General features: G+C 54.6%; 12 protein-coding genes across 12 annotated transcripts; 6 read left to right on the top strand and 6 right to left on the bottom strand.

The window, feature by feature from the left end:
• On the bottom strand, window positions 1–980 carry BDZ99DRAFT_469234 (NTF2-like protein). The gene is made up of 2 exons (XM_033721447.1): window positions 679–980; window positions 1–617 (listed from the first exon to the last, which is right to left on the bottom strand). The coding sequence occupies exons 1-2, from the start codon at window positions 730–732 to the stop codon at window positions 183–185; spliced, it is 489 nt and encodes a 162-aa protein (XP_033568902.1). The 5' UTR covers window positions 733–980; the 3' UTR covers window positions 1–182.
• A 1438-nt stretch (window positions 981–2418) lies between these two features.
• BDZ99DRAFT_527895 (FabD/lysophospholipase-like protein) lies at window positions 2419–4479 on the top strand (the record flags this gene model as incomplete). Its single annotated transcript, XM_033726311.1, has 1 exon — window positions 2419–4479. One exon carries the CDS (start codon window positions 2419–2421, stop codon window positions 4477–4479), a length of 2061 nt encoding a protein of 686 aa, XP_033568901.1.
• Window positions 4480–4642: 163 nt separating this feature from the next.
• Window positions 4643–6094, bottom strand: BDZ99DRAFT_402471 (FAD/NAD(P)-binding domain-containing protein; the record flags this gene model as incomplete). The annotated part of the gene is made up of 2 exons (XM_033716288.1): window positions 4643–5828; window positions 5889–6094. The coding sequence occupies 2 exons, from the start codon at window positions 6092–6094 to the stop codon at window positions 4643–4645; spliced, it is 1392 nt and encodes a 463-aa protein (XP_033568900.1).
• Window positions 6095–7309: 1215 nt separating this feature from the next.
• On the bottom strand, window positions 7310–7969 carry BDZ99DRAFT_469233 (uncharacterized protein). Its single transcript, XM_033721446.1, has one exon. It carries the CDS (start codon window positions 7843–7845, stop codon window positions 7579–7581), a length of 267 nt encoding a protein of 88 aa, XP_033568899.1. The 5' UTR covers window positions 7846–7969; the 3' UTR covers window positions 7310–7578.
• A 462-nt stretch (window positions 7970–8431) lies between these two features.
• BDZ99DRAFT_211541 (uncharacterized protein) lies at window positions 8432–9656 on the bottom strand. The gene is made up of 2 exons (XM_033713348.1): window positions 8623–9656; window positions 8432–8569 (listed from the first exon to the last, which is right to left on the bottom strand). Exon 1 carries the CDS (start codon window positions 9478–9480, stop codon window positions 8665–8667), a length of 816 nt encoding a protein of 271 aa, XP_033568898.1. The 5' UTR covers window positions 9481–9656; the 3' UTR covers window positions 8432–8569; window positions 8623–8664.
• A 127-nt stretch (window positions 9657–9783) lies between these two features.
• Window positions 9784–10988, top strand: BDZ99DRAFT_469231 (uncharacterized protein). The gene is made up of 2 exons (XM_033721445.1): window positions 9784–10808; window positions 10881–10988. Exons 1-2 carry the CDS (start codon window positions 9801–9803, stop codon window positions 10962–10964), a joined length of 1092 nt encoding a protein of 363 aa, XP_033568897.1. The 5' UTR covers window positions 9784–9800; the 3' UTR covers window positions 10965–10988.
• A 990-nt stretch (window positions 10989–11978) lies between these two features.
• Window positions 11979–13516, top strand: BDZ99DRAFT_483236 (S-adenosyl-L-methionine-dependent methyltransferase; the record flags this gene model as incomplete). Its single annotated transcript, XM_033722561.1, has 4 exons — window positions 11979–12914; window positions 13065–13099; window positions 13162–13300; window positions 13418–13516. The coding sequence occupies 4 exons, from the start codon at window positions 11979–11981 to the stop codon at window positions 13514–13516; spliced, it is 1209 nt and encodes a 402-aa protein (XP_033568896.1).
• A 72-nt stretch (window positions 13517–13588) lies between these two features.
• BDZ99DRAFT_211441 (uncharacterized protein) lies at window positions 13589–14709 on the bottom strand. The gene has a single exon (XM_033713347.1). The coding sequence runs from the start codon at window positions 14523–14525 to the stop codon at window positions 13872–13874; it is 654 nt and encodes a 217-aa protein (XP_033568895.1). The 5' UTR covers window positions 14526–14709; the 3' UTR covers window positions 13589–13871.
• A 2112-nt stretch (window positions 14710–16821) lies between these two features.
• Window positions 16822–17854, top strand: BDZ99DRAFT_402405 (uncharacterized protein; the record flags this gene model as incomplete). The annotated part of the gene is made up of 3 exons (XM_033716281.1): window positions 16822–17142; window positions 17192–17317; window positions 17369–17854. 3 exons carry the CDS (start codon window positions 16822–16824, stop codon window positions 17852–17854), a joined length of 933 nt encoding a protein of 310 aa, XP_033568894.1.
• A 1066-nt stretch (window positions 17855–18920) lies between these two features.
• BDZ99DRAFT_469226 (COPII component protein) lies at window positions 18921–21707 on the top strand. Its single transcript, XM_033721444.1, has 4 exons — window positions 18921–19163; window positions 19213–20859; window positions 20911–21480; window positions 21570–21707. The coding sequence occupies exons 1-4, from the start codon at window positions 19050–19052 to the stop codon at window positions 21579–21581; spliced, it is 2343 nt and encodes a 780-aa protein (XP_033568893.1). The 5' UTR covers window positions 18921–19049; the 3' UTR covers window positions 21582–21707.
• An 820-nt stretch (window positions 21708–22527) lies between these two features.
• Window positions 22528–23866, bottom strand: BDZ99DRAFT_527889 (uncharacterized protein; the record flags this gene model as incomplete). Its single annotated transcript, XM_033726310.1, has 3 exons — window positions 22528–22682; window positions 22736–23672; window positions 23735–23866. The coding sequence occupies 3 exons, from the start codon at window positions 23864–23866 to the stop codon at window positions 22528–22530; spliced, it is 1224 nt and encodes a 407-aa protein (XP_033568892.1).
• A 396-nt stretch (window positions 23867–24262) lies between these two features.
• Window positions 24263–26558, top strand: BDZ99DRAFT_483233 (uncharacterized protein; the record flags this gene model as incomplete). Its single annotated transcript, XM_033722560.1, has 2 exons — window positions 24263–24750; window positions 24806–26558. The coding sequence occupies 2 exons, from the start codon at window positions 24263–24265 to the stop codon at window positions 26556–26558; spliced, it is 2241 nt and encodes a 746-aa protein (XP_033568891.1).
• Window positions 26559–27878: the final 1320 nt, after the last annotated feature.

Below are 27878 nucleotides of genomic sequence, written 5' to 3'. Positions count from 1 at the left end.
GTTCGGCATTTTGGACAACCAGTAAACTTGCGAGGCTACCTCAGACAGCGTTAACTGAGTGTACAAAGATTGGGAGTGCACCTAACTTCCCTGCTTTCTGTTAGTACGCTGAAGCTTCACAGGCAGTAGCAGGAAAGCGTACGGATGGCCTCGGCAAGGCACTGTAGATCCAAGGCCATCATTTAGACGTATTGGCCGCCCTTCATCCAGCCGAGCTGTTTCCACATATTCAGCTTATCCCACTCTTTCGTGAAGCTCTTCACTTTCCCATCTTCTACCTCGAATATCGCCGAGGCGGTCCAGGAAGCTTTGTTGCCCGTGGGCTGGATACCATTGTGTTCCTTGCCGCAGTGACTCCCTTCGGCGGAATACCTCAAGCAGACCATTCCCCCTTTTGCAAATATGATATCGTAGGACTTGATGTGCAGGTCTGCGACGGCAGCCATTACATGGGAATGCGAGTCGGCGTAATCGAGGGGGGTGTGGCATCCGGGGAAGGTGGTTGGTGCTGTAAAAGTGGCGTTCTCTGCGACGAGGTGCTGGACGCTATTGCGGCCGGTGTTTTCTTTTGGGGAGTAGCTGATGCGCATGTACTCTTTGACGACGTCAACGTTTTTCTGCAAGATCAGTTTCATCATGGGGAGAGATCGGAGGGTTGTTGATGGCGATGGAACTTACAGACTCCTCTTCGCTTTGAGCGACGGTCAGTTTCGAAGGCGGATACTTGGACATGATGTGCATGTATAAAATGAAGTAATTGTAAGATTAGTGATGCAGATGCAAGTTACCTTTGTAGTAGGCGTAGTTGTTCATATGGGCACTAGATAGATGGAATTGAGGTCATCGTAACCTCATCTGGGCGATCGCAAAGCGACGGCATCATGACGTCCTCTCTTGACATCAAAGCAATCATTGATATGAAAGAATGAAATATTATGGCATGTTGAACGGTGAGTAGTAGCTGACGCAGCTAAGCGGCCGTGTGTGATGGATGAGGTTGAAGGCGCCGTGGGAATTGCAGCGTAAATCTTCTCTAGGATCACAATCATTGGCCAGAACTCCATGGAGCTTGTAAAATCGTTCATTGGCCAGATCGAAATAATGGCGCTATCACGTGATACTACACAAAGCCTCCGCAAAATCTGCGAACTTCGCATTTTCACTCCTCCTTCAACACCAGAGTATCTTGCAGGCTATGCTGCATCTTCTTTGGGTCATGCGCCTTGTTTGACTATTCCGTTCTAAATAGAACCCGAATAGATCCACATCAAGTATTCCATTCTGCCAGCGACAAGATCAGGCACTCTCTTTTGGCCCCAAACTCCTGAGTCTCTGTAACCACAGCGCAGTACACGCGACGACGAATACTCATTCGAAATACTCTTTTGTGGCTCACGAACTCCTCTGTGTTCTGTTTTTAGCCGCTAGAAGTCCACAGATTGGTTGGATCTTTCATGACGGCGCGTGCCAGTTTCTTCGCCACGGGAGGCTGCAGGCCTTGTCAATGCGAAACTTGGAGTAACCGCTACACGAACACTGAACGTGTCATCTACGTTTCTATTTAACAATGCGACACCCCCATCTTCTGTGCCTCCTCTGTGTTCTGTGCCTCCTCCGTGTTCTGTGCCTCCTCCTTGTTCTGTGCCTCCTCCGTGTGCTGCCACCTCTCACCACTCACAAGAGCGAGGCGCAGCCCGCATTGCCGCTGGCCTTTGCCTCTTTGTGCTGCGGATCAACATCAAAGCCCCATGACCGCTCTGCATTGGGTTGCGCTTATGCAGAGCTCGCATTTTAGACGCCACCTTCGACTCTAGTTGTATTTACTGGCACTCATGACTGGCCGCCTTATGCCGGCAGTGCGGTAAGACAGAACTAGCCACTACTGCTGATGCGGGAGACCCTGAATTAGAAGCAAAATGCGAGGAGCCTCATCCATTACAGCCCCCAATGCACCACCAGTTCACATCCATTAGGTACCTACAGATCGCTGGCATAAGTCTACATATAGGAGCCCTCCTGACCCTCTCCTACTGGAACCCTCTTTTACCATTGCTTTCTATTCGTCAAGTGTCGTTCGTTGGTAGATCTCGCCTTCCATTTCTAATAAGCTTGACGATCGTTCCTGCATTTACTACACCCTCGCACATTGGCGCGCGCCTTTTGTTACACTCAGGCGTCACAAGGCAACTAGATCCAAGAACTCTCCGTATTACTGTTTCAATCCTTCGTGACTCACGTCTCCTACGCCTCACAAAGAGATCCGGGGAGGGACGACGAGTTTCCATTATATAAGCTCGCACACAAATCTTCAGTAATTCACACCCATACCAATATCACATTCTCATCTCTCCTACTTCAGTCCTGATACCTATTAAGCACCTTGCGATGCACGATAGCAGGCCCCCCACAGCAGCAGCCATGGATCTCGCAACTCTCGAAACAAATCCTCACGCGCCGTTGAGGCTTCTCTCCCTCGATGGTGGCGGTGTACGCGGCCTATCTAGCCTTATGGTGCTCGACGATCTCATGGAAAATATCGCCATAGAAGAGAAGCGACTCGGTCGGAGACCGCAAAACGACAGCACACCGCTCAAGCCCTGCGACTACTTCGACTTGATCGGGGGCACCAGCACTGGTGGTATCATCGCTATTCTCCTTTCCCGCCTTCGATTAGACTGCAAGCAATGCATCGGCATTTACTCCAAACTTGCCGAGCAGATCTTCAAACATGACAGGTCCATCAAGGTCGCGGGGATGAAACTACCAACGGGCTCAACTCGTTTCTCCGGCCTAGTACTCGAGAAATCAATCAAGTCTGCTCTCGTAGATCTCGGCTATGACGAGAACGAGCTTATGTGGGACGACTCGCTCTTCGAAGAAGTTCCCGAGACCGACCCCTTACCGCGTGACAGTATCTGGGCCGACACCTACTCTCCAATCAAGATGACAGTCTCCCCGGTCGAGTCACCCAGAGCCGATAGTCTCGTCCCAGCCGGAGGCGACAGCAAGGCATCCACCAGCAACATAGCAGACGAGCTACCACCGCCCAAGCATGCTCTCACCGAGCCTTTCGGACCTGCTCTCAGCAAGCAAGCACGCACCTCGACCTGGAAGCTTCATCCTCGCCAGTCCGTGCACCAAAAAGCCGGAAAGAAAGGCTGCCGCGGTTTCGTCTTAACCTCACTCAAGAACGCGCTGGGTCTCCCCAGGATCTTATCCACCTACGACCCCAACGATCGCCAAACCCGCATCTGGGAAGCCCTCCGCGCCACCTCCGCCGCCCCCACCTTCTTCGAAGAGATGCAATTCGGCACACCAAAAGTAACCTACCTCGACGGCGGCGTCGGCTTCAACAACCCCTGCGCCGAAGTCGACTACGCCGCCAAAGCCCTCTGGGAAGGCCGCTCCATCGGCACCATCGTCTCCGTCGGCACCGGCCTGCAATCGATCCCCTCAGTCAAGAAGATCGCCTCCTGGCTCCCCTTCGGCCTGGGCACCGACATCTCGCTCGCATCCGCCCTCGCCAGCATGGCCACCAGCACCGCGCGCGTGGACAACGAGATGAAGCGCGCCTACTACGAGACGGACACGCGCTACTACCGCTTCGACGTCGACCGCGGCCTCGCCAATATCTCGCTCGAGCAGTGGATGCGCGAGGACGAGATGGCCGCGCTGACGGAGCAGTACATGCGCGACGCGAAGCAGGTGCGGCGCGCGCGCCAGCTCGGCGAGCTCATGGCGAAGCTGTCGGCGCTGCCGCCGCGGTTCGAGATCGCAGCGACGCACTTCCGTGTAGGCATGGATGGGCGCGGGCTTCTTGACCAGTCGTTCGCGCTCGCGCAGGTGGACTTCAAGACGGGCATGCCGCTGGGTGTGGCGCCGCATCTCGATGACTTGCCTAAGATGTCGAAGTTCCGCAACTCGAGCCCGAGTGGGGAGAGCGGGCTCGCGATTGACGCGAACGGCCGCATGCGAAAGGTGTATCCTGTGGCGTCTGATCTTGATGGCGATGGGCGGAGGCAGGAGGCGGCGGTGTTTCAGTGCGTGCGCGCTGATAACGTTTGTCTACGGACATTGAAGACCGGGATCCCGCAGGGACAATACCGCGTCGTATTCATCGTCTCTTTCCAGAACAGCAAGTACACTGCGCCCGACAACCTGGTCTTCAGCGTTGGCAAGCCGTTCGATGCGCGGACATTTGCGCAGCGGTTCGTGGATGTGAATATCACGCCTGATGTTGTGGGTGTGCTGCTGCACCCGGATGCGGTGAGGGTAAGGGTAGGGAAGAAGCGGTATACGGAGAATAAGGGGAAGGGGTGGTTGGAGATCGAGGGGGATGTGGAGGTGCAGGTGGGGCTGGATGGGGCGCTGGGGTTTGTGGTGAGTAAGCGGTATGAGGAGGATTGCTTTGTGGATGGGTTTACGTTTGGGGGGGTGAGGCTGGAGCCGGTGTTTGGGGGACAGGATAGTAGGGGTTAAGCAGGTGTGAGTTCTCATGTTTCATGTCAGCTTTTGAGCATATCTTCAGCGTATTTCAGGGCGTTTTTGCGGATTAAGATACGTTTAATCACCAATCAAATTCAGATCATCTCTACACTTTCAAAAAACGTCCACACTTCCCACGACCCTCCTCCCCCTTTCATCACTTCCCATCATCCTCCCTCAACACCCCCCACAAATTATTCAAACTCTCCGCCCAACTCGGATGCGCAAACACCATCTCCCGCAACCCCTCCCACCCCACCCCTCCCACCATCGCCATCTGCACCACCGCCATCACCTCGCCCGCCTCAGGCCCTACCGCCGAAAACCCCAGTATCTTCCCTGTCTCCCCGTCCACAACCGCCTTCAGCATCCCCCGCGTCTCGTCCGTCTCCAGTGCCCGCGCTATCCACGTCCCCGGCATACTCGCCGTCCTCAGCTTCCTTGGTGGCGAGAGCTTGCGCGCTTCGGCGAGATGCAGCCCCACGTGCGCGACCTGCGGGTCTGTGTAGCAGACGTATGGGATTGTGGCGGCGCGGGCGGCGGTGGTGTGGAGAGCTGAGGGGGAGGGTTCAGGGGTGGCGAGGAGGTTGTCGCGGATGATGCGGAAGTCGTCGTAGGAGACGTGGGTGAAGGCGGGGGGCCCATGGACGTCACCGAGGGCGTAGGTGCCCGGGGCGGAGGTTTCGAGGGTGGGCGAAACGATGATGTGGCCGCGCGGGCTGGTGCGGATGGCGGCGAGGGGGAGGTTGAGGGAGGTGGTGTTGGGGGTGCGGCCGGTGGCGAGGAGGAGGTGTGTGCCTGAAATTGTGGATGGGTTGCCGGTGGGGGGTTTGAGGGTTAGGGAGATGGGGTTGGAGGGCGTCGTGGTGATGGAGATGGGGGACGTGTTGAGGAGGACGTCGATGCCGTCTTCTTGCAGGATGGAGAGGATGCAGGATGCGATCTCTGGGTCTTCTCGGGGAAGGAGTTGGGGACCGCGTTGGATGATTGTGACTTTGGAGCCGAAGCGGCGCCAGAGTTGGCCGAATTCGAGGCCGATGTAGCCGCCGCCTAGGACGATAAGATGTTGAGGTGCTTCTTCTAGCTCTTGGATTGAGGTGGAGTCGAGCACTCGAGCAGGATCGATGCTCTCTAGGCCGTCCAGGTTGGGCCTGGAGGGTCTCTCTCCTGTATTGATGAATATCAAATCCGCGCTCACCTTCTCCCCGCCTCCCTCCATCTTCACCACCAGCTCTTTCGGACCCACGAAACTTGCTTCCCCCATCAACACCTCCACACCCGCAGCTTGAAGCCTCTTCTCCCCACCTTCCCGGAAGCTCTTGACAATATCTCTCTTTCGTTCTCTCACTCGCTTAACATCGACCTTGATTTCTGGTTTAGAATCTCCAAAGTGGACCCCATACTCCCCAGCTCTTCTAGCCCAGTACGCTACCCGCCCACTCGCGACCATAGTCTTCGTAGGCGTACATCCCTCGTTGACACAACAGCCACCAACATGGGTGCGCTCGATGAGACACGTGCGGCGGCCTGAGCCGGCAAGGGCTGAGGCGAGAGGGGTGCCGGATTGGCCGGATCCGATGACGCAGGCGTCGAAGTGCTTTAGGGACATGCTTTTGATGAATTGGAACGTGGTTGAAATTGGAAAATTGAGGATGGGATTAGACGTTGACGTGGGGATGAGATGAGTGAAGCGGCGGAGCATGAATTGATTGAGAAAGTTGTGTAGAGAGGATGACGGACGGAGGAGAGATGAGGAAGAGGCATTGAAAGAGGAAAAGGAGATTTAAGATACTTATCGCGCTGTTTATATAGCCATGGCAGTTCTTTGATGACTGATGGAGTCTGGAATGTTACAAAGGCTGGCGTTCGTAGTTACCTGAGTTCATGCCTTCTGGGTGAGAATTGTTAAAGTGGCACACGCTAGTGATTTAGGCACACCTCCATATCTACCAACAGGCCTCTCCGACCTGGAGACAAAGGACTGTAGGTAGAAGACGCTATGGAAAGGGAAATTTCCGGAATTCCTGAGATAGAAACATAGAATGCTCTCTCGCGCGGCCTTATATGCTTGTTAGCACATGCCTGAAGACGGAATAGCGCAAAGTGCACTTTAACCTGCCCCTACCCCGCGAACCTACCCCTCACCACCATGGTAACTTCTAAGCCATTATTGGCGCGTGAATAAGCTAGTAGTCACACAAATTGAAGTAACGATATCTTTGCCGTGGAATCTTTGAGGAGATAATAGCTTGAATACGTTCGCTCCGCCCAGCTCCTCGTGATGCTGACATCGTTCCACTTGAGCTCGCGTTTGCAACAGCATAATAGACGTATTATGGAGACCGTGCTACCACTCGCTGCATAGAGTAAGAAGATAAATGTTCTAGAGACGGGGCCTAATTCTCCCTCCAGACCCTCTCAACCTTCTGCACTTTTTGCAACGCATCAATCCAGCTCCCCTTAATCCAGCTCCGCTCCGGGCTCTTCTCCATGGGCACCCTCCCAACCTCTAACTCCCGTGTAAGCGCTGGCATCTCCAGCTTCACCCTTCCAAGACATTAATGATACCGAGCAGTAGTAACTGGTGATGAAAAGCATAAATCACTAGCAAATGATGATCATCAGACAATAGAAACGATGGAGATCATCATCACAAACCAGTAAAGCCTAGTTAGTAATTTGTCGATATCGAAGAAACTTGTCCCTAGTCAGTAACCCGCTCATCTGGTCGACACGACCTTCGAAACCTAGTTAGCAGTTGGTCGGGAGCAGCTAAGGTTTGAAGTTTGGGGGGAGGGCGAGAATATATACCTCAGGATCCACTAGCGTCTTGGCAAGTGGGCAGCCCGGATCACCGCTGTTGCCTAAAATCCTGGATTGTGGCCTGAGATCACTGGAATGTTGCCTGAAATCCAGGACCTCCGGCGTCGTAGAGGAGTGAAGGCGGCTTGGCTAAGCCGCGGGAGAAGCCGAAGAAGAGCTCGTCGCCGGCGTTCTAGTTATTGACAATATAGTGTAGGCTTTGATTACGTTTTCGACGAGGCCATAGCCCAGAATAGACGCTGGGTAAGAAGAGGGCTGGGTTGAGTTACGCTACCTTGTCCTTTTTGTCTCTGCATCGGTATGTCGCCTGTTCCGAGTCTCGCGCCGTAGTACACAAGTGCGCTGGTATACCTTTCGTTTTAGTTTATGTCCAGCGTCGGCGAGAGTTTGGTAGAGACGGGTGACGTTGGATGGGCAGCTGTTTTTAGGATTGATGGAAGTTGATGATTGGGAAGTGTCATCGCAGCATACCACGATGCGCTTTGGGTCTACCTTGGCCTCTTCTGAAACGAATGTTTTCTCATTTGTGGAAGCCATGGACGGATAGGTCTAGGAACGATCGCTCGATGAATCAAAACGAAGGAAATGGTATGGAAAATTGAGAGTTACATAAGAGAGATTGGTATACGAGAGGAGCAAATTTATAACAGATACGAATACTACAGCTGTTTTGATTCAATAGCAATGTCTAGGAAATAATTTCCAGTCACGAGTCATAGCCTACCGACCGGGGCTTCCAGGCTTGCCTTCGCGGGCACTACAAGGACAGCTATAGACAAAATGGAACACAGCACTGGAAGAAGCCGCTCTAGGAAAGTGTCCACAGGCATAGCAGAAGCCGAAGAATGGAATGGCACTATGCCGGCATGAAGCGCAATGCGCATGCCCTCTATGTATACAATAGAACGCATAAAAACAAAACCTAAGAAACTGAAACTGTCCATGACTAGTGGAGTAATCGAAAATGGTGTTCAGCTGTCTGCAGCGGCTAAGACAACCGGAAGAGGTAATGCGGTGAGCCTCAGCTAGCCTTGCAAGTCGTAGCAAGATGTGGAGTATCCCCGAGCTGCCACGAGAAATCGTGAAGATAAATCGCCATAGACAGAAATATACTAGAGCAAATCAAATAATCTTATAACTGGAAGGCGTCATGGAGAAGGAATAGCAATGCTACTGTTGTAGATCGCTGAGTGAGGCTGGACGAGACAAGGAATATGTGTAAATATCGCGCAAATGTCTACGGCGCGGCCTGGATCTTGGGCTTCTGGGAGATGTTAGTATTAAATACTCAGTTTCCTGATGTAGTCGACAGACCTGTATGTCACAATCCAATTGCGCCGTATGTGAAGTACATATTCATTCCCAGTCCATGGCATCCATGGCATCCATGGCATCTCCCACAGCCTCCCAAGGAGCATCATCCATATCCATGGCTTCATATTCAACCTCCTGCAGTCCAGGACCTTCTCCATTCAATACTAGCATTCCAGTATGTCCAGGCTGTCTGTCTTTCACCACAAGGCTTGCTTTCTCCAGCCCTTCCAGGATGGTCTTCAACATTATCCCCAATTTCAAGTCCTCTAGTGCAATTCTCCCACCCTCACCATCCGTGGCATCGGGTCCTCCATCCAGCTCGTCGGCATCTTTCCATCGATTCCGATAGTCTTTCGCTCGGCCTAAGTAGATACGAACATCCTGCTGTCCCAGTGCAGCGTGCAGAGGACACTCGATTTCGTCTAGTGTTGCGAGAAGGTTTGCATGGAATTGGTGCATGCCGAACGTTGGGGCCGCGCCAGAGTATGGACCTTTGGCCGCGTTCAAGTCTTTCCGCGAGACACGGACGCCTAAGATTCCGAGGCAGAGGACTATGTACCTCTCCAGGAGTACGTAGAACTCGAAGAAGTCAACCTTGAACATGGATTGTACCATAGCTCCATCTTCCACTGATGCAAAGTCGATAATGGTGCTGTGTGGGTGGTCGTGCTGTTCGTTGCTGCGCCGCTTGATGGCATCAAGGGCCCGATTCCAGGAACATAAGAGGCCCTCCGCTTTCCAATACAGACGGCGTAGAAGCCGATATGATTTGTCTTTGTCCTCGTTCAGCTGCTGGGCGGGAGTGCGCCGCTTGGGCTGCCCCAGAGCCCACTTGGACTCTCGGAGGCCGGGGGTCATCGGTAAGGATGGCGGAGGGATATAGTTTAGATGGGGAGTTTGTGGTTCGAGAAAGCCCTAAAGCGCTGTGGAGGATGCCGTATAAGCATTTGTGAGCGCGAGAAGCACACAGAAGGAAATAGAGCATTGTAGGGGCATAGTTGGTAGCTTGTAGGGAAGACGGTGGTGAATGGAGATGATTGCTATAGTTAACCCAAAGTCGCTTACGGTATGCCGTACTCAGCTCCACTTCTACCTCACCTCAATCCAGAACCCGTGTTGTTCATCAACCACCTGCTTGATTCGTTCTCTCTATCGGAATTCTGATTCTCTCATCAAGTATGAGCGGGTTTGGAGAAGCACAGGGCTCTCATGAGAGCACAGACGACTTGCCCGATGACGGAAGCGCGCGCTTCAAGAAACGCCGTCTTTCGGCGAGCAATATACCAGACAAGCGGAAGAAGTTGTCGGAAACTGCATGGGCAAAGCTACACTCAAACACTCACAACGGCACTGCTATTGGTGAACAGCTGGATGAACCCTCTACTACTGCTTTGCCGACAGCAGTGCCCACAATCCACAAGCCTGGTCTCACATTGCTCGATCTTCCCACAGAGCTGCGCTTGGAGATCTACGATTATCTCCTCGACGACCTCTTAATGCACATCTACCACGACCCAACGGTCAAATCTCGACTCTGCTGTTCCAGCAGTGCGTGCGCCCAGACCGACGAGTCGTCGCTCCTCTGCAAATTCCCAAACTGGACCATTGCTGACGGCTGCTGCAACTACGAGACGCCCAGGGAAGACTGCAAGAATCCCCTTGTTTTCGCATTTACAAGCAAGAAAATCTATCAGGAGACAAGCCTTTTACTCTATTCTCGCCCTACATTTCACATCAGTCACGTGATCTTGATGCCATTCCTATACTCGCTCAAGGACGACCAAAGAAGCGCCATTCAAAGCCTTATCGTCACAGGACCCTTCATGGGTGGCCGCCGTGCTGTCACTAATGCCGGAGACGCGCTTGAAAAAGCGTGCGATCTCCTGCCTGGATTGCGACGGATTGGCGTGCAGATGCCTATATCCAATGGACTGATGGCTGGAAATAGCCTGGACCCTCGTCCACGGTGGCACATGTGGAAATTCAGTCAAGTGCTACTGGCTTCAAGAAAGGAAGGGGTTCAGCAAGTCGTACTAGAGACCACATCATTGTACAAGGGCGGAGATACGCGGCTGGTCGTGTTCAAGGCAAAGCAAGAGGCGAAAGAATGGCTCCTGAATCGAGACATGGACAACATCAACACCACGACGAACACGAGCACTCTAAGTGGAAACTCCTACATGCAGGTACGGAAGCATTGGCTATTCTAGTGGCGACAAGTGGGGTTCATTCTGATCTCTGCTGACTCTTCTTTCTATTGCTTGATGAATCTCTTTGGTGTCAAGCCACCTCTCGGACTTCGAGATTTCGACATGCTCGTCGAAAATCTTTGTCATTCTTGATCGGATTGGATCGATCAGTTCTTCAAACAGAAATTCATGCTAGGTGTTCCACAACCCGGTTCGTTCAGCATTGCATGTTATTGTGTTTTACGCTCAGGGCGTTTGTATGAGGAGCATGGGCTTCTTCGCCTTCTTTGACGAACACCCTACGGCTTAGAGATGGCGAGCACGGGACGAATAAGGCAGATACGACAGAGTCATGTAGTACTTGCTCATTGAAATATCATGGTTGCCCTCCTACGTGTTGCACGGTTCTTCATCAATCTCGATCACTTTCATGTCTTCCTGGAAATTACGATATAGTGACAGCCAGCCGAGGCTGCGTTGCTGAGGGCATAATCTCATTTGAGAGCCGCCTCACACAAACTCTGATTTCGTAGTGACGGGAAGGTTGATATCTTTGAGTATCACCAAACCACCCTATCCCACCAAGCAACTCCCGCAAACGCTCTATTGCGCTCCCACGACCCGTCCGCCACCCCCCCCCCCCCCCCCCCCCCCCCCCCCCACTACCGGCCCGACACCCCCAAAGAAGATCCACTCGCATCCCTTGCAGCAAACTGGACACTGGCACCTGTTCCTCGCCAATCGCAGCCCGGGACCCTCGCCTGATTCCAACGGCATGCCTGTTCCCGCTTCCGCCCCCGTGCCCGTGGGAGCGAGATGCCGACTGTGCCCCTCCACGCGAGGGGTATCCTCATATTTAACTACTCGGCAGGGCGCCTGATTACGTGCGTCCCTAACCTGTACTACTGCTTACGCTGTTACACAGCTGCTTTTATAGTAACACGGCAGAGAAAATAGCAAGGGTCCAAGATGCCTGTCTTGCATGATGAGGATGGGATCGTGGGGGAGGAGCTTCAGGTTGACGTATGCAAGAGACTGGCTTGTCCATTTTCATTCATAAAAGCCTCATAAAGAATATCTAGACTAACGCAAAAGTCAGGCAGGCGTATATGATACAGACCAAGACTCGACTCTCGGTGGAGAAGACGATGCTGCTTCGTATGTGCCATGTCCCACCTCCTTCATTCCAATCTCTCAACCTCAATCTGCCTCCATAATTCCCCTTCCCCTTCCTTCGCACTCTCACCACCCCACAGCATAACCACCTCCCTCTCCTCCTCCATCACCGCCTTCCGCCACGAAAACGGCCGCCGCTACCACAACCACGGCGACGGCCTCACCTACCCACTCCCCAACGACACCGACGAAATCAACCGGCTGGAACTGCAGCACAAAGTCTGGGAAATCTCCCTCAACAAGCGCCTCTACCTCGCGCCCCTCCCACCCACCATCACCTCCGTGCTCGACATCGGCTGCGGCACGGGCATCTGGTGCATCGAGTTCGCCGACGCGCACCCGGACGTGCAAGTCCTCGGCATCGACCTGTCCCCCATCCAGCCCTCGAACGTCCCGCCGAACTGCCGCTTCCTCGTCGACGACGCCAACGCCGCGTGGGCGTTCCCAGAGAAGTTCGACTTCATCCACACGCGCGCGCTGAACTTCGGCGTCAAGGACTGGGACGCGCTGCTCGCGCAGGCGTTCGAGCACCTCGCGCCGGGCGGCTGGATCGAGCTGGACGAGTTCCACGTGCCGCTGGAGTGCGACGACGGGTCCGCGGCGGCGGACTCGGCGGTGCTGCAGTGGGGCGTGATGGGGGCGGAGGCGGTGGCGAAGATCGGGACAGATGCTAGGGCGGCGCTGAGGCATGGGGAGCGGCTAAGGGAGGTCGGGTTTGTGGAGGTGCATGAGCAGAAGATGAAGTGGCCGATTGGGCCGTGGGCGGCGGGCGAGAAGGAGAAGAAGATGGGGCAGCTGTTTTTGAAGGATATGTCGGATGGCGCGCCTGGGTTGAGTGTGAAGTTGCTGAATGGGTTGCTGGGGTGGGAGATGTCGCGGGTGGATGCGTTTATTGAGAGACTGAGGGCAGAGATGTGGAATCCGAAGGTGAGTTTGGTGAGGCTTGGTGTGGGAGGCGATGTGCTAACGTTCGGATTTTAGATCCATGCGTATATGCCAGTGTAAGTGTTCGCAGGAAGAGGCACATTGGAGTCATACCTTTGAACTTGACACTTGTTCGCTAACCGTATTTTCTAGGGACATATTTTGGGCGCAGAAGCCAGCATCAGATGGTTAGTACTACACTCTACGAGCAGAGTCCGAAGCTCTTTGTCATACCTCTACGTCAGGTTAGTCAAGCAGCTAGTTTATCAAAAGAATTTGGGGGCCAGCCCAGTTTCTGCCGCGAGAAATCGCTCCAGCTGCTTAAAAAGATGGCAGAGAGCGCCGAAGAGTGGCAAGAGGGTAAAGCTTGGTGGTGGAGCGCTGTCCAGGTGAGCGGTTTTGGAAATAGTGAAGCATGTATAGATTGATCTCCGGTTGGATGAAGTCGCGATCTTAATCAAGTTGTATAACTTTCGATTCGATGAATGGTGCTATGGCGAATCAAGCGAGTGTTCAGCCCGCCGAATCGTAACATTTCTCGACCTAGAGATGTGTTCACGAACCGGAAAAATAGGGGCCACAAGAAGCCAATCAATTCGAGGTAGTACATGGGTATTTCCAAAAGCTCTTGCGATGTCTAAAAATACAAGCGACGCTGACGATAGGTATTCCTACCATGATGATTCAGGCAAGAAGCAGGGCTCCTCAATGGCTGTTGTACAGGACTCCTTTCCGTCAGAACCAAATGGTAATGCTGTTGATGCTTTCGCCGCCGCGCGGACTTATACTTCTGCGTTCTTTGGCGATTCGGTTGAAAATGTTGTAGATTCTTGTTTTGCAGCCTGGGGCTTACTACGAGTTTCATCATCTTGGTTCGGCAATTTGGTCGGCGAAGTAGAGAATAGAGCATAGGCTATGAATGTTGTGATAACAATAGCGAACACGCATAATCTAGAGTTCTTATTTGCGAACTAGAGGCGGTTTTGATGATTTTTGATCGTGGACACGCATATCTTTGGGTTCGTATTTGCGAATAAGGGGCGGCGTGAGACTCCCCTTTCTCTTCCGTGATAATTTTGTTGGCGAAGCCGTCCATGCTGTTTCCGTAGCCCCAGTCCGACTACGGCGCGCGATGCTACGAATAGGAAGCTGCGCACAACTTGGACCTTGTTCCAGTAGTTTGGTCGCCGAAGTAGTGGATGCAGCTGGGGGCAGTGGATCACGGGGTGCCCATTCCTCAATGAGGGGCTTCATAAGGCTATCGCTCACCTCTTTTGTCACCTCGGTGGACAAATTGGTGGGGTTTTTTCGTGCAGTTTGGCGTTCCGTACGTTGTCGGACTTTGAATTTCGGGACTAGGGGCGGCATGGAAATGTGGTTTCTCTTCGTTGCAGCCTGAGGCACCCGACGAAGTACCCTGATCCGCTGTCGCAAGCGACGGAATATGCCCTCAGATTCGTCCCATATCCTCTCGTGCCTTTCTACGCTCGCTTTCGCCGCCCGCATTTGGTCATCAATTTCAGTGTCATCTAGCAGAGTGATACGAAAGGTCAAAAAGGGGGCAAAGTCAGCGAATTGTTGTAGAGAGCGATACAGTGGTGCTTGTGTTAACATTACCACTATACGACGCACTTTCTTTTCAGAGAATCCCTCGAATAATCATTTCGATGACGAGCCCAGGCATGGATGTCCCGGACCAGAAGCTGTAAAATGCGTTGTACATCATCAATGCGTGTTCCAATGTGAAAAAAAAGTTTCTGGAAGGCATCGAAGATCCAGATTCTCGGGTCTCGAGCTCGCGTCCTCCTGTGAAAGATCGCGGTCAACAGGTGTCTGGTTTCTTCTATATTTCTTCTGTAAGTCATAAGTTGTGATTTTGAAAGTCCGAAGATCTCAAAAATCTGCCCTTGTGGCCAATGCCTACCCATCTTAGACATCGCAAGTAATTCTTCCCAGCCATGACTGGCATTGCTAAAGGTTTCTTAGACAACGGCTGTTTCTGTCTGCATCCTTCGCAAGAATCGGTCAGATCGCTGAGATCTTATTGCTGCAAATTTTTTGACAAGTGATGGATAACAGGTAGTACACCCGTCGTATTTTATAAGGCCTCTTGGATCCACCGGATGAAGTCCCCATAATGCTAGATCTTTTAAAGAATTCATGATAGGGCTGAGCTCACCTTGACGCGCCCTTCGGAAGTCCTCTTGAAGAAATTTAAAGTTGGAGTGAAATGAGCCAAGTTTGAGAGGGATCGGAGCATCGTGCAACATTATCCGAATCCTGTTCATGTCCGCATCCACAATGTTGAACATTCTCATTGACTCCATGTAGCCCAACCGTTCGCGAGCACGCGTGAGCTGTAGTTTCAAGATCGGGATTCGCTCATCAGGGGGGGCCGCTATGGCATGCTCGAGACTGCGCACTTTATCCTTCTGTTCCTGGAGAGCCTGAAGTCTACGGAACTCGCTTGGCGCGAAGAAGTCGGACCCATCCTAGGCATTCCAATTTGTAACGCTGAGGTCTTCGTGTTGATCCTGTCTTTTGCGGTGACGTAGGCGTTCATGAGTCGGGCGTTCGGAAGCTACCAACTTGGAAGTCGAGGGCTTAGATATGGGGCGTTTAACGCGTGGCTGCTTGAGAGTCGGCAGCTTGGGAGTTGAGTGTCTTGACGAATAAAGTCTTTCGTTAGGCATAGAAGCTGTCATAGAGGGACTGTAGAGGGCAAGAGCGGATGTTTGCGCCGCGACGAGTTTGCTGTGGCGTGCATGCCGACGAGCATGATGAAGGAGGAGGCTAGATTCGAGCGATGGATAATGACAAGGACAGCGACGCATAGGCGCGTCAAGAGGCCGGTGTGCGCTCCGGCCTGAATAGGACGGATGTGTAGACTCTAGGCGACTGGCAGTAGGTCACTGCGCGTCTCAAGAAGCCGCTGAAGGTATCCTGAAAGCTCAGGAGAGAAACTGAGTAGACAATGTCTTGCTGGAATGTCGTGGTTCGCATTACCATAGGTGTAGGTCGACGAGAGGGTAATGGTCATGTAGAGCGTGAGGAGGTTGTCACGATGGCCAGACGTGAGATAAATCCGTGTCGGAGCGGCCAAATTATGCGCCGTACGGGATACCTACTTCGTAAATGTGAAACACGTGCATGAAGTCTTCCTAGCTTCCATCTGGACCTCGACGCCACGCCTGGCCTCACGTGGGCCCAAGGGCCGTTGGAAAGCGCCGATGGTGATGTCATGGGCGCTTGCGGGCAGCGACGAGACCCAGTGGATGGCAGGATTGACCAGAACCTCCGACAACCATCCCCCGTCCTCCGCACTGCAAGCACCGCACGCCCTCCAGCTCTGTTTCAAACACCGTCGGTACGTGATTCGATCTGCGCAGCCAACTCGTCTGCCCGTGGTCCAATTTACGCAACCGCTGGCTGCCGCCGTCCACCACCTCAAACACTGCGCTTCGAGTACAGGGTACGCTGCTAACAATAGTCCTACAGAACTCTATAACTGCCTCTGTGCCGACTCTTCTCACCATGTAAGCTGGCCTTCAATCTCCATTTTCCTCAGTTCTGATTTTCTACTACCCTATACTGCATTTTTCTTTACTGCATTGCATCGTCCCACCTGTTGCCGCAATCCACCGCATTTCTTCCTCTCTATAGCATTCCTCTAGCCCGCGTTCAAGCGTTTCGATTTATTTCTGCAATGGCCATCTTTGCCTATCCCCAGCACCCCCCTCCTCCGCCTCCTCCGCCTTATTCAGGCTACCCGACGTCTCGCACGCCTTCACGATCTCGATCGCTTACCATCATGCCTACGCGTACTAGGAATCGCTCCCTCTCCGTCCGCTCCAAGAAGGAGTCCGGCACTGGCATCTCCGAGAAATCTGTGCCAAAACATCGTTTCACCATGGCCTCGCTCCGTGGCATGCAACAACCAGACCTCTCCAAGAAGCTGTTCAAGCTGATCAAGACGGAGAACCATGCCATCGGCGCGCACGAGACTGCCGGACGCGAACGCGCGGCCATCGCCTCACAGCTGTCCGAGTGGGGCGAAGCGACAAACGACGACGCCTTGTCGGAGATATCAGATAAACTTGGGGTGTTGATGGCTGAGATTGCAGAGCAGGAGGACCTGTACGCGCAGAATCTGGAAGACTACAGGGGTGTTTTGAAGCAGATCAGGAACACCGAAAGCTCGGTGCAGCCGAGCAGGGACCACAAAGCGAAGGTATGCTTCCAAAATGCTCGGTGGTGTGACAATACTGACAGATTGAAAGGTGTCCGACGAGATCCAGAAACTCAAGTACAAAGAACCACAGAGCACTAAGATTGTGCAACTGGAGCAGGAATTAGTCCGCGCCGAAGCACAAAGCCTGGTTGCTGAGGCTCAACTCACCAACATTGTACGTATCGACATCTCTTTCCATGGTTGGCCCTTGCTAATACGGCTATAGACCCGCCAAAAGTTCAAGGAGGCTTACGACCTCCACTTCGCCGCCACAATTGAACGCGCCGAGAAGCAAATCCTGTTGGCAAAGCAGGCCCGACGCCTGGTGAACTTGATTGACGACACACCAATCGTCCCTGGCGACGTACACCACCCATTCGAACACATGGACGTTGCCCGCCAGGTTCTCAACGACGCCGAAGATGAGCTTCGTGCTTGGACGCCGAATATGGAGCCTATCCATTCGTCTGCTGGCAATCTCGGCGCCGGAGCCATGCCAGGAAGTCATTCTGTTGCCTCTGGTAATGGAGGCTACGAGCAAGACCTACAAGATACTCATCCAGCATACAGAGAGAAGGCCGCCGGCAGCAGAAGCACCAGCGGCGAAAGACGAGTCACCAGCGGCACTTCCGTAAACTCCACCGTTGGCACCGACGCGGGCCCGCCATACCCCATCAACGAAGTCGAGAGGCGAGAAGCTGCGCAGGTCTAAGCGGCGTTTCGATCGCGGCCTCCTGACGACCCTTTTGACGATGCGTTAATACCTTGCTCATTTGTTCTTTCATGTTGCCACTCGCGTGCTCGGTATGGCTTCCTCGAACGGCGGCCTTGCATTCTTGAATTGATGGAAAGGGCGGCAACATGTTGTATGATTAATGCTTCTGGTACTTTTTGGTTTGGGTTGCTAGATCGAAGGACATGCATGCCGCTGGCTGCTTAATGATGATTCTTTATGACTTTCAACTTTCATGGGTGGTCTAGGGCTCGTTTCTGAGAGCGAGTGAACTGCGTGAGAACATTATCACTATACCGGAATTCGTCTGAGCCACACGTTATTCCAATAGGCAATACCAGGGCTCAACATTTTATCTTCGCCTTTTTCTAAGAGTCGGCACTGTATTGTGGTGATCTATGCCTAGTGCTATTGGGTGTGGATAGATCGCCGTCGTAGTCCTTGGGCGGCCACTCTTTGATTAGAACTGCCCGTCATAGGAATTATTGGGATTGATCGGATATTGACGAGGTGTTTGAAAATAGGAGTAGAGGCGATGATGCTGTCTTGGTGGGGTTGAATTTCGCTCGTGTCCCGATGTCAGTGCACAACGCCAAGAACTATGTCAACGGCTCGTTCCAAGGTTGTTCCGTGGCCTCAATTCCGTCCACCTTGCCGGCTGTCCATATCGCCTGTAAAAACCACAGGCCGCCTTCTAGACAGGTGGTGCTTCGACTAGGCAGCTGTTCTTTCCCCAAATCCCGCCTACTTAAATACTATCGCGACCGCCTCCTTCCACGTCTACTCCGCACACTCCCCGCCTTGACTACATCACTTCACCGCCACAGAATCTGGCAGCTATCCCGCCTCGTACTGCCGGAAAGCAGGCTCGACGACCTAGGGGACAGCATCCACCTGCAACATGGAGTATGAGGGCGCCCCTGGGGGGCACAAGAAGAAGCGCGCATACGCCGCCCAGGCCTACGATTTTGGCGCAAATGCACAACCAGCTGAAGGAGCACCAGCACCCATCGGAGCTCCCTTTGGCTCTCCTATTGGCGCTCCTATAGGGACTCCTCTTGGGGGAGCGCCTACGCCTGGACTCCCTCAGGCGCCCCAAGATCCGTTGGCACCACAGTTCGGGCAGATGAATTTGGGTCCTCAGCCTGCAGGTGTGCAACCGCAAGCTCCCCAGATGCAAGCCCCACCACAACAGTTAAACCAGCTGTATCCCACGGATCTGGTTAGCCAGCCTTTCAATGTGCTGGAGCTCGACTTGCCGCCCCCACAGATCAATCTTCCGCCAAATGTATGGGTATCCAAATCAATCACCGGTTTGCACTCGCTAATTCATACAGACAAGCGCAACACCTTCGCCTTACGCAAACTGCCCCCCGAAATACGTCCGATCGACGCTCAACTGCGTCCCTACCACACACTCGTTGCTGAAGAAGTCTCGTCTTCCATTCGCTCTTGTAATCCAGCCATATTCCTCTTTGCATGATGCGGAGGATCCTGTACCCGTTGTTCCAGACCAGGTCATCTCGCGATGTCGCAGATGCCGAGCATACATCAACCCATTCGTCACATTCCTGGACCATGGACATAGGTGGAGATGTAACATGTGTAATCTCACAAACGATGTACCGCAGGCTTTCGACTGGGACTCAGCAGCCCAGAAGAGCGTGGACAGATGGCAGAGACCGGAGCTCAACTACGCTGTGTGCGAATTTGTGGCTCCGCAGGAGTATATGGTGCGACCACCGCAACCCCTGGTCTACTTATTCCTCTTCGACGTTAGCTACGCTGCGGTCACGAATGGGCTTCTTGCTACCAGCGCACGTTGCATCTTGGAGAGTCTGGATAGGATACCAAACGCGGACCGAAGAACACGGATAGGTTTCATGGCAGTAGACTCCAGTCTACATTACTTCTCCATTCCCCGAGATGGAAGCGAGAGTAACGAGCCGGGTATGCTTGTCGTCAGTGACCTTGACGAGCCATTCCTCCCAACCCCGCAGGATCTCCTGGTCAATCTTTCGGAATGCCGAGCAAACGTAGAGACCTTCCTAGAGAAGCTTCAATCGATGTTCCAGGATACGCCAAACACAGGATCGGCAATGGGCTCCGCGTTGCGAGCAGGGCATAAGCTCATATCCCCTGTGGGTGGCAAGATCACAGTCCTCAGTGCGTCACTGCCAAACATTGGTTACGGAAAGCTTGAGATGCGAGAGGACAAGAAAATGCTTGGAACTAGCAAAGAAGGCAGTCTTCTACAAACCGCCAACAGCTTTTACAAGAGTTTCGCTGTCGAGTGCTCAAAGAACCAGGTTTCAATCGACATGTTCCTCTTCTCTTCTCAGTACCAAGACGTGGCAACGCTCAGCAATCTGCCACGATACACTGGTGGACAGACTTACTTTTATCCCGGCTGGAATGCTGCTAGGAGCGAGGACGCCATCAAGTTTGCTAGGGAGTTCAGCGATTACCTATCTGCCGAGATTGGATTAGAAGCAGTGCTCCGTGTCCGAGCAACGACTGGTCTCCGGATGAGCACCTTTTACGGCAACTTCTTCAACAGGAGTTCCGATCTTTGCGCTTTCCCTGCTTTCCCTCGTGATCAAGCCTACGTCGTTGAGGTTGCAATTGATGAGACTATCACGAAACCGTACGTCTGCATGCAAGCGGCGGTGCTTCACACCACTTGTAACGGGGAGAGGCGGATAAGAGTATTGACATTGGCATTGCCCACGACGGAGACATTGGCGAACATCTATGCATCGGCGGATCAGGCAGCTATCACGGTCTACTTCAGCCACAAAGCCGTGGAGAGAGCTTTGGGAAGCGGACTCGATGCCGCTCGCGAAGCACTGCAGTCCAAGATCATCGAAATCTTGCAGACGTACAGGAAGGAGCTAGCAGGTGGCAACATGGGAGGTGGAGGCCTTCAATTGCCCCATAACCTAAGAGGGTTGCCCGTCCTGTTCCTAGGTTTGATCAAAAACGTACGTATCATCTAAGCCTTTGCCTCTTTCAATACTAACCTACAATTCAAGGTCGGCCTCCGGAAATCAGCACAAATCCCATCCGATCTCCGCGCTGCGGCTCTGTGTCTCCTGTCAACTCTGCCCTTACCGTTGATGATCCAATACATGTACCCGAAGCTGTATTCACTCCACGATATGCCCGACGAAGCCGGTGTCCCAGATCCGCAGACTGGCGAAATCCTTCTCCCAGCCCCTTGCAACCTCTCATCCGAGCGCATCGTGCCATACGGCCTCTACCTCATTGATGACGGCGTAAATCAATTTGTCTGGGTGGGACGAGACGCGGTGCCCGCTCTTCTCCTCGATGTCTTCGGCATCGAAGATCGGGCGGCCATTAAGCAGGGAAAGACCACACTGCCAGCGCTAGACAATGAGTTTAATGAACGGGTGAGGGCTGTCGTTGAAAAGAGTAAGGACCATCGCGCGAAGGGTGTTGGAAGTATCATCGTCCCAACGCTATACGTCATCAAGGAGGATGGTGATCCAAGCTTGAAGCTCTGGGCACAGACATTGCTGGTCGAGGACCGGGCGGATCAGGGAGTTAGTTTGCAACAGTGGATGGGGATGCTGCGGGAGAAGGTATGTGGTTCTAATCCGGAGGGGGTGGTGCCCTTGATCTTGAGCAGTTGGCCGGATTGAGGACTCGTTGCTAACGTTGGGTGGTGCAGGTTGTGCAATAAATGGCTCTTTTATGGATGCGATCAACCACGTAAGGTAAGGGTGGGCATGGTAGGGAAAAGGCATCTTTGCCCATGAGTTGACGGATCGGTGGCTCCGATGGCTGTTGCGGAGAGTTTGTCGGAACGGGGCTTTGGGCCATGTGGTGTGGCGGGCTTGGTGGATAGCGTTTTTCTTGTATCGCAGAAGTGAACGGAGAGAGGGTGTCTCACGAAGCACTCCGTAATGAATAGAAACGGTTGATATATCAGATTAGATGCATCAGCGTCCTCGCATCGTGGCTCGCTTTTGATAACGCCGTAATTTGTGAGGCTTGGCACATGTAATTTATCTAGGAGCTGCGCAAGCCTCAACCACGGAACAACCTCAACACCATGCCGGCATCCGCTCGAACCACTCAGAATGCATCTGACTAACGCAGGTGCATGTAAGCCCTTGGGCTCTCCGCGTAATAGCGGAGACCACCAAAAACCAAAAGGGTTGAGTTGTTCATCGGAAGAAGTGGAACAGGTACTTGCTTTTTATTTCCTTTCCGTCAGAATGTCTAGCTTTCACTCTATGTCAATACTCGTCGTGTTTTGCGCTGCCAAAGCGACTGTCTGCATACAAACCTCTTATTGGCTGAGCGGGATTTCTAATCCAACACGAACGTGTGGCGAGAGTTCACGAACCCAAGAACAAGACCCCTCCCTCCCCACCGCTCATCCTGCCAGGGCCGGATTTTCCAGAAGCGGCACGCCGCTCCCTTGTGGGCAGGTTCGGGCACGCGATGGGGCTCGAGTGGCTCTGTTTCTGACGCGCAGGCGTCCTCGAGCAAACCGGGGAACGACCCAGGTCTGATTCAGGTGGTCGAGGTGTGCGCTGGAGGACGGCGCCGGAGGAGGACCCGGACGAGGAACTCTGGAAAGGGCCCGGCGAAAGGGCGCATTGAGACGACACTCACCGCCTTTATACTCGCATGCAATCCACGTCGTACAGCAGGAGCAGGCCACGCTTGCACAGGGAGCGTGGTTCAGAGGGCAAGTCGACCGTGGCACGGCAGCCAGCAGCGTGGACGTGGACCTTGAGCGCGCGCTGCTCGGGCGGGATGCCTAGCCCTTTCGCTTCGGCAAGGTACAGAGGTACCTTTGATGTGGATCACGTCGCAGACAAGCACCCTGGCTCCCCTTGCAGCCGCCGCGTTTGTGGTTGCTAGTTCGCGGCACGCCTGGCTGGCGGCCAATTGGCGACGCGGGAGGCCGTGTCCACGGCGGTCGGGCTCCACCGGCCTCGTTCTGTGCTGACGACTCGGCCACGGCTGATGCAGCCAGCACCACTGCCAGACGGCGCGAGGCCTGCGAGGCAGTCGGGAGAGCGGCATGTGAAACCGGGGCGTGGCACGAGAGCCTTTCGTCGGCGCCAGGCACGCAGCGCCAGACGAGCGGCGAGGGCCTCGACGGGCATCTGGGGCCTGGCGGGCCTGGCGGGCCTGGCGGGCCTGGCGGGCACGGCGGGGCATTTCTCGGACGCCATCGCCATGGCGGCGCCGGACGGGCCCTTGGGCGTGGAGTCGCGGAACAGACACGTCCGTCTTGGAGGGCGCTGGCTGCAGATGCATCTTGCAGCGCCCTCCCAGCGCGGGCCTGCATGCAGACGCCGGCTGGGACGGGCCTGGGCGACGGCGACCTCTCACGCTCCGTCGCCGTCACGTCGCCGTCGTCGTTGGCCGCCTGTGCCAGCCCCTCAGCGTCGGGCGCATCCCACCAGCGCCTCTCGAGCAGCGCCAGGCTTGGCCGGCCTGGCGCGAGGGCGAACGCTCCAGTCGCAGCGCGGCCCGTCTCCACCAACAGCTGCGTGGTGGATCGCCGCCTGCTGCGCTGCTGCGCTGCTGTCGCAAGGCGGATCGCACTGCGACCCCGGCCGTTCTGAGCCCGCCCAGCCCCCAGGGCCTTGACAAAGCCGCTAGGTGCCACGGTGCCACGGTGCCACGGTGCCACGGTGCCACGGTGCTTGCGTCGGCCAACCCTCGCATCGCATGCGCAGCGACTCGCAATTCGGCCTCGACTCCACGCCCAAACCACTCCACCACCCAACGACTCCTCTCTTCTGGCCGCCTGCAGCCGTCCGAACCCCCAGCGGGCTGCTGAACCCCAAGACAGAGCCGCACCGTACTCACCACGCCCGTGCCTTTGTGCATCTGCACGCTGCGCTCACGATCTGCCCAGTGGCGGGGATCGCCCCTCCACCACCTTATCGCGGCGTCACTGGCCATACGACAAACTCCGCGTAGCCGGCTGCCCTCGTCCATCACGAACCGCAGTTCCGCTGCGCCCTGACGACTGACGAGGCCACCATTTCTGCTGCTGTTGTTCCCCTGTGCGCGACCGTGGCCCAGAGCGCAGTGTAGTATCGGTCGGATGTCGTTGCATCGTTGCCCTATCGACCGTCAGCTGCACCCCGACAGCCTTCCACGCCCGCTGCGCGCACCCCTCGCCCGCGAGCACCGTCCGAATTGCGTTCCTGACGAGTCCCAGCGCTGGTGACTCGAGATACGGCCCACCACACCGGCCGCTTGGCCCTGACCCGGAAGAGCCGCCGCGGACTGCTGCGACGTGAAGCCTTCCCCCCCAGCGTTTCAGGTCAGGCTACTTCTCCAGAGAAGACAACCCAGCACCCCGCCGACTTCGACCCAGGCACCGTCGCCATGTCTGGATTCCAGGCCGTCAACACCACCCTCTTGGTGCCGGAGCACCCGCCAGCCCGCATGGGCGAGGAGACCACGCCCACCACCCCGCGACCGAGCAAGTTCTTCGTCGACCAGCGGCCCGCGGAGGATGCGCGAGTGGACGAGGCGAGTGCGAAAACGCCCACGCGGAACAGCTTTGCTGGCTTGGCCGCACAGCGGCCCTTGCCGTCGTCCCCATTCACGCCGTCGCGGGAGATCACCAAGACCCCAAGTCGGAACGGGGAACTGAGCAGGGAGAACTCGCATCGCTCGACACACTCGGTGGACTCGCAGGATGTGGAAATGGGGGATGAGGATGACGGGCACGACGGGTCGGACAATGAGAGCGTGAACAGCGACACGACGAGGCCGTCGAAGAAGAAGAAGGGCCAGAGGTTCTTTTGTACTGACTTTCCGCCTTGTCAGCTGAGCTTCACGAGGAGCGAGCATTTGGCAAGACATATCCGGTGCGTGGAATTGCAATGTATGCGCTAGGCTGTGCCTCGTACTGACATATCGTAGGAAACATACTGGCGAACGGCCATTTCAGTGTCACTGCTCCCGCCGCTTCTCACGACTCGACAACCTTCGTCAGCATGCGCAGACTGTGCATGTGAATGAGGACATTCCAGGAGACTCGCTCGCGGCGACTGGCACAAGATTCCAGAGGCAGATTCGCACTGACAGGGTCAGGCCGCCTGGTAGTCGATCTAGGGCAAATACACTGGGTAGTCAGGGCGGTCATAGTCGCGGACACAGCCGGAACCTCTCTTCCTCCAGTATAACGTCGACGACGTCGACCATCAGCACTGTGAGCACGCCTCAAGATTCAAGAAGGCGTCCGCCCCCGCTAGCGATGGCCAATGATGGCGCTGCGAGAGCCAGGCTGTCTTTGGAAACCTACAATCCCCCGCTCATGGGCAGTCCTGGACCGCAATACACGAACTACGGCAATCAGTCTCCAGGAGTCACTACGCCTACCTCTGCTACCTTCTCCGCATCTGGTAGTCCGAGCAGATTTCCCTCTGGGCTGCAGTCACCAATCTCGACTGTCCCCCGATCTCTAACTTGGGGAAGTAGAACTCCTGGACGACGGTTGTCTGTACCGTCGGGAGGAAACCCCTTTCAAGGACCTCAGGGGTCCCTTCCCGCTCCTCTTCCATACCTGACACCAATGCCATCATCAACATCGTCTACGTTCTCCGGAAACAACAGCCTCTTTGCCAGCCCCACCAGTTCCGTCTTCTCTGAATCAAGACGAGAGTCCAACGCATCCGAGTCTGACTGGAGAAGGAGAACGTGGCATCCTGGAACCTACTCCAGCCTCGGACCTCGTCCCGCGACAAGTGGATTGAGTTACTATCAAACCCCTGATGCTCCCCACCCCTCATTCTCTTCTCAACCTGCCGCAAGCCAGACCACCCGACTTCCTGGAATCGAGAGCTTTGATCATGCGCCTCCACCTCTCTCACTTGCTCGCCGACAGCCAAGTCCGATGCAAATAGATGCACCCAGTCGCGCCCCGGCATTCCCTTCAATGCAAGAACAAGTTGCGCCTCGGGCTGGTGATCGAACCAGCATATCCTGGGACAGCTCTCTCCAGAAAGGGCTCAATCGACTTGACATCACTAGCCCTACTCCTCCAAGAGAGACGCAGGGATGGTCTCATTATCAAGGTCCACAACAATCTCAAGTTACAACAGTCCGACCGACAACCGCGCCTCACACGGGCTACTACAGCTACCAGTCCTCCACAGCTCCGGTTTCTCAACAAGCTCAAGCCCCACAGCGCGAGGCGGACCGCTTGTCTCAAGAACAGCCGGTTACTCCCCGCAAGAACAAGCGACATGGCTGGTACAACGGCCCACTTCCCCAACCTCAGCCCGGCCGCACCATCCAACGCACCTCTCCTGAAGACTCCAGCAGCAGCGAAGGCGTTCCTACCCCATCCACTTCTTCGCTTGCAGAATACCATCCCGCCATCGTCCACAGCAACGGCTACATCGAGGCACATCCGCCTGGCGTTCCCGTTGACGAACAGAAGCCTCCGGTACCACAGCCTGTGGTTGATCGAGGCACGGTGTCGTTGCAGACGTATTCGACTGCAGGACCACCGCCACAGCGGGCGTATCAGGTTAACTCCATGGAGCATGATAGAGTGGGGTTTGGGCAGAGGCCACACGACGCACACCCGGGAGCGAATGATATGAGGAGATTGGATGTGCTAGTTGCGGTTGCGACGGGGGAGCAAGCGGGTGTGCCATCGAGACCTTGAGGTGAGATCGGGGTAGCATCCTCACAATCCCGCTTCAAAACTGAAGCCTAAGGGCCCTTGAGCCCGGAAGAATCGCGGCTCGCTCTTGACGAGGCGTTATCCCTACAGGGTCGTAGTCTCACCAGCCACCACCTATACCGATCTACCTTCCCGAAATATCTTGAACCCTCCGAAACACCTCCGAACTATCTACCTGCCATATTTCCAATATCTTCTCTACTCTCAAGACATCTTCCACTTCTCCATACATCAAACGAACGGCACGACGTCACGAACTATAACCAGCACGAAACGAATCTGCTTCTGACCACGACCTCATTCATACCATCTATTACCAGTTTTTACCTGACATCATCGGTGCGAACATGATACCCATGAGAGAAGGGGACTACGGACTTTTGCTTTTTATATCCTATCTGGGAGGAATGAGTACAAGCGGCTACAGACTTTCTTTATTATGCATGCATTGTCTTACGTGTTGGTTTTCCTGTGTCCTTTTGCTTTACTGTCAGATCGGGGTTTGGGTTAGCGTCTGCGCGATGGGTTTCTGCGCTTCACACTTTCGGTTTTCTTTTGCGATGTCATGAGGGACGGGTTATGGTCATGGATGCACGGGATGGGATGGCGGTATGGTATGCAAGATGTCACGAACCTTGGGAACACGATGGAGTGGGATGGATTTACCGCATTTTGGTGGCTGTTTTGGATGCTTGAGAGGGGATGGGGTGGGGAAGGGGGATTTAGTTTTCTTGCGTGTTGTTTTATGTTATGTGTTTGCCTTCCTACTACCCTTCTCTGCTCTTCGCGTGGTGAGGTTAGGTTGGTGGGTGTATTGTCGACTTCCTTGCGGCGGGTGCCGATGGCGTTGAGGAACTCGGGACGCCGGACACGCATGCGATGAGCTGGCACGAGAGAACCTCCAAGATAGGGGGTGACTTCAACGCGCCGGCTCTGACGCAAGAGTATCCCGTGCGAGCGATCCCGACGAGCGGAGTCGGCCCGGGTAGCTCCTATCAATTCCACCTCCGACCGACCTCCTGACAACCTCACCCGACCTCCCTACTCCGGCCTCTCTCCTATCTCCTCATGACCTTGCTAGACCACTCGGTTTCTCTTCGTCCAGCGCTTCTCTCTTCCCATTCGAAGGCGGCTTAATGAAAGACGGAAGAGCGGTTTCAATGTCCATAGCTTATCCAATTCAATTCAATTCAACTGATCTACTCTCCTCTTCCAGATTGTCTACGTGATATCATCCTCATTGTGAGCCTCCTGCTTTCCGCTTCACATGCCCACACTCGGCCACAGATAGGGGATGGGGGT

This window comes from Mytilinidion resinicola (assembly GCF_010093595.1).
Source record: "Mytilinidion resinicola strain CBS 304.34 unplaced genomic scaffold BDZ99scaffold_35, whole genome shotgun sequence".
Taxonomy (NCBI): domain Eukaryota; kingdom Fungi; phylum Ascomycota; class Dothideomycetes; order Mytilinidiales; family Mytilinidiaceae; genus Mytilinidion; species Mytilinidion resinicola.
This window is presented reverse-complemented; position numbering and strand designations above follow the sequence as displayed.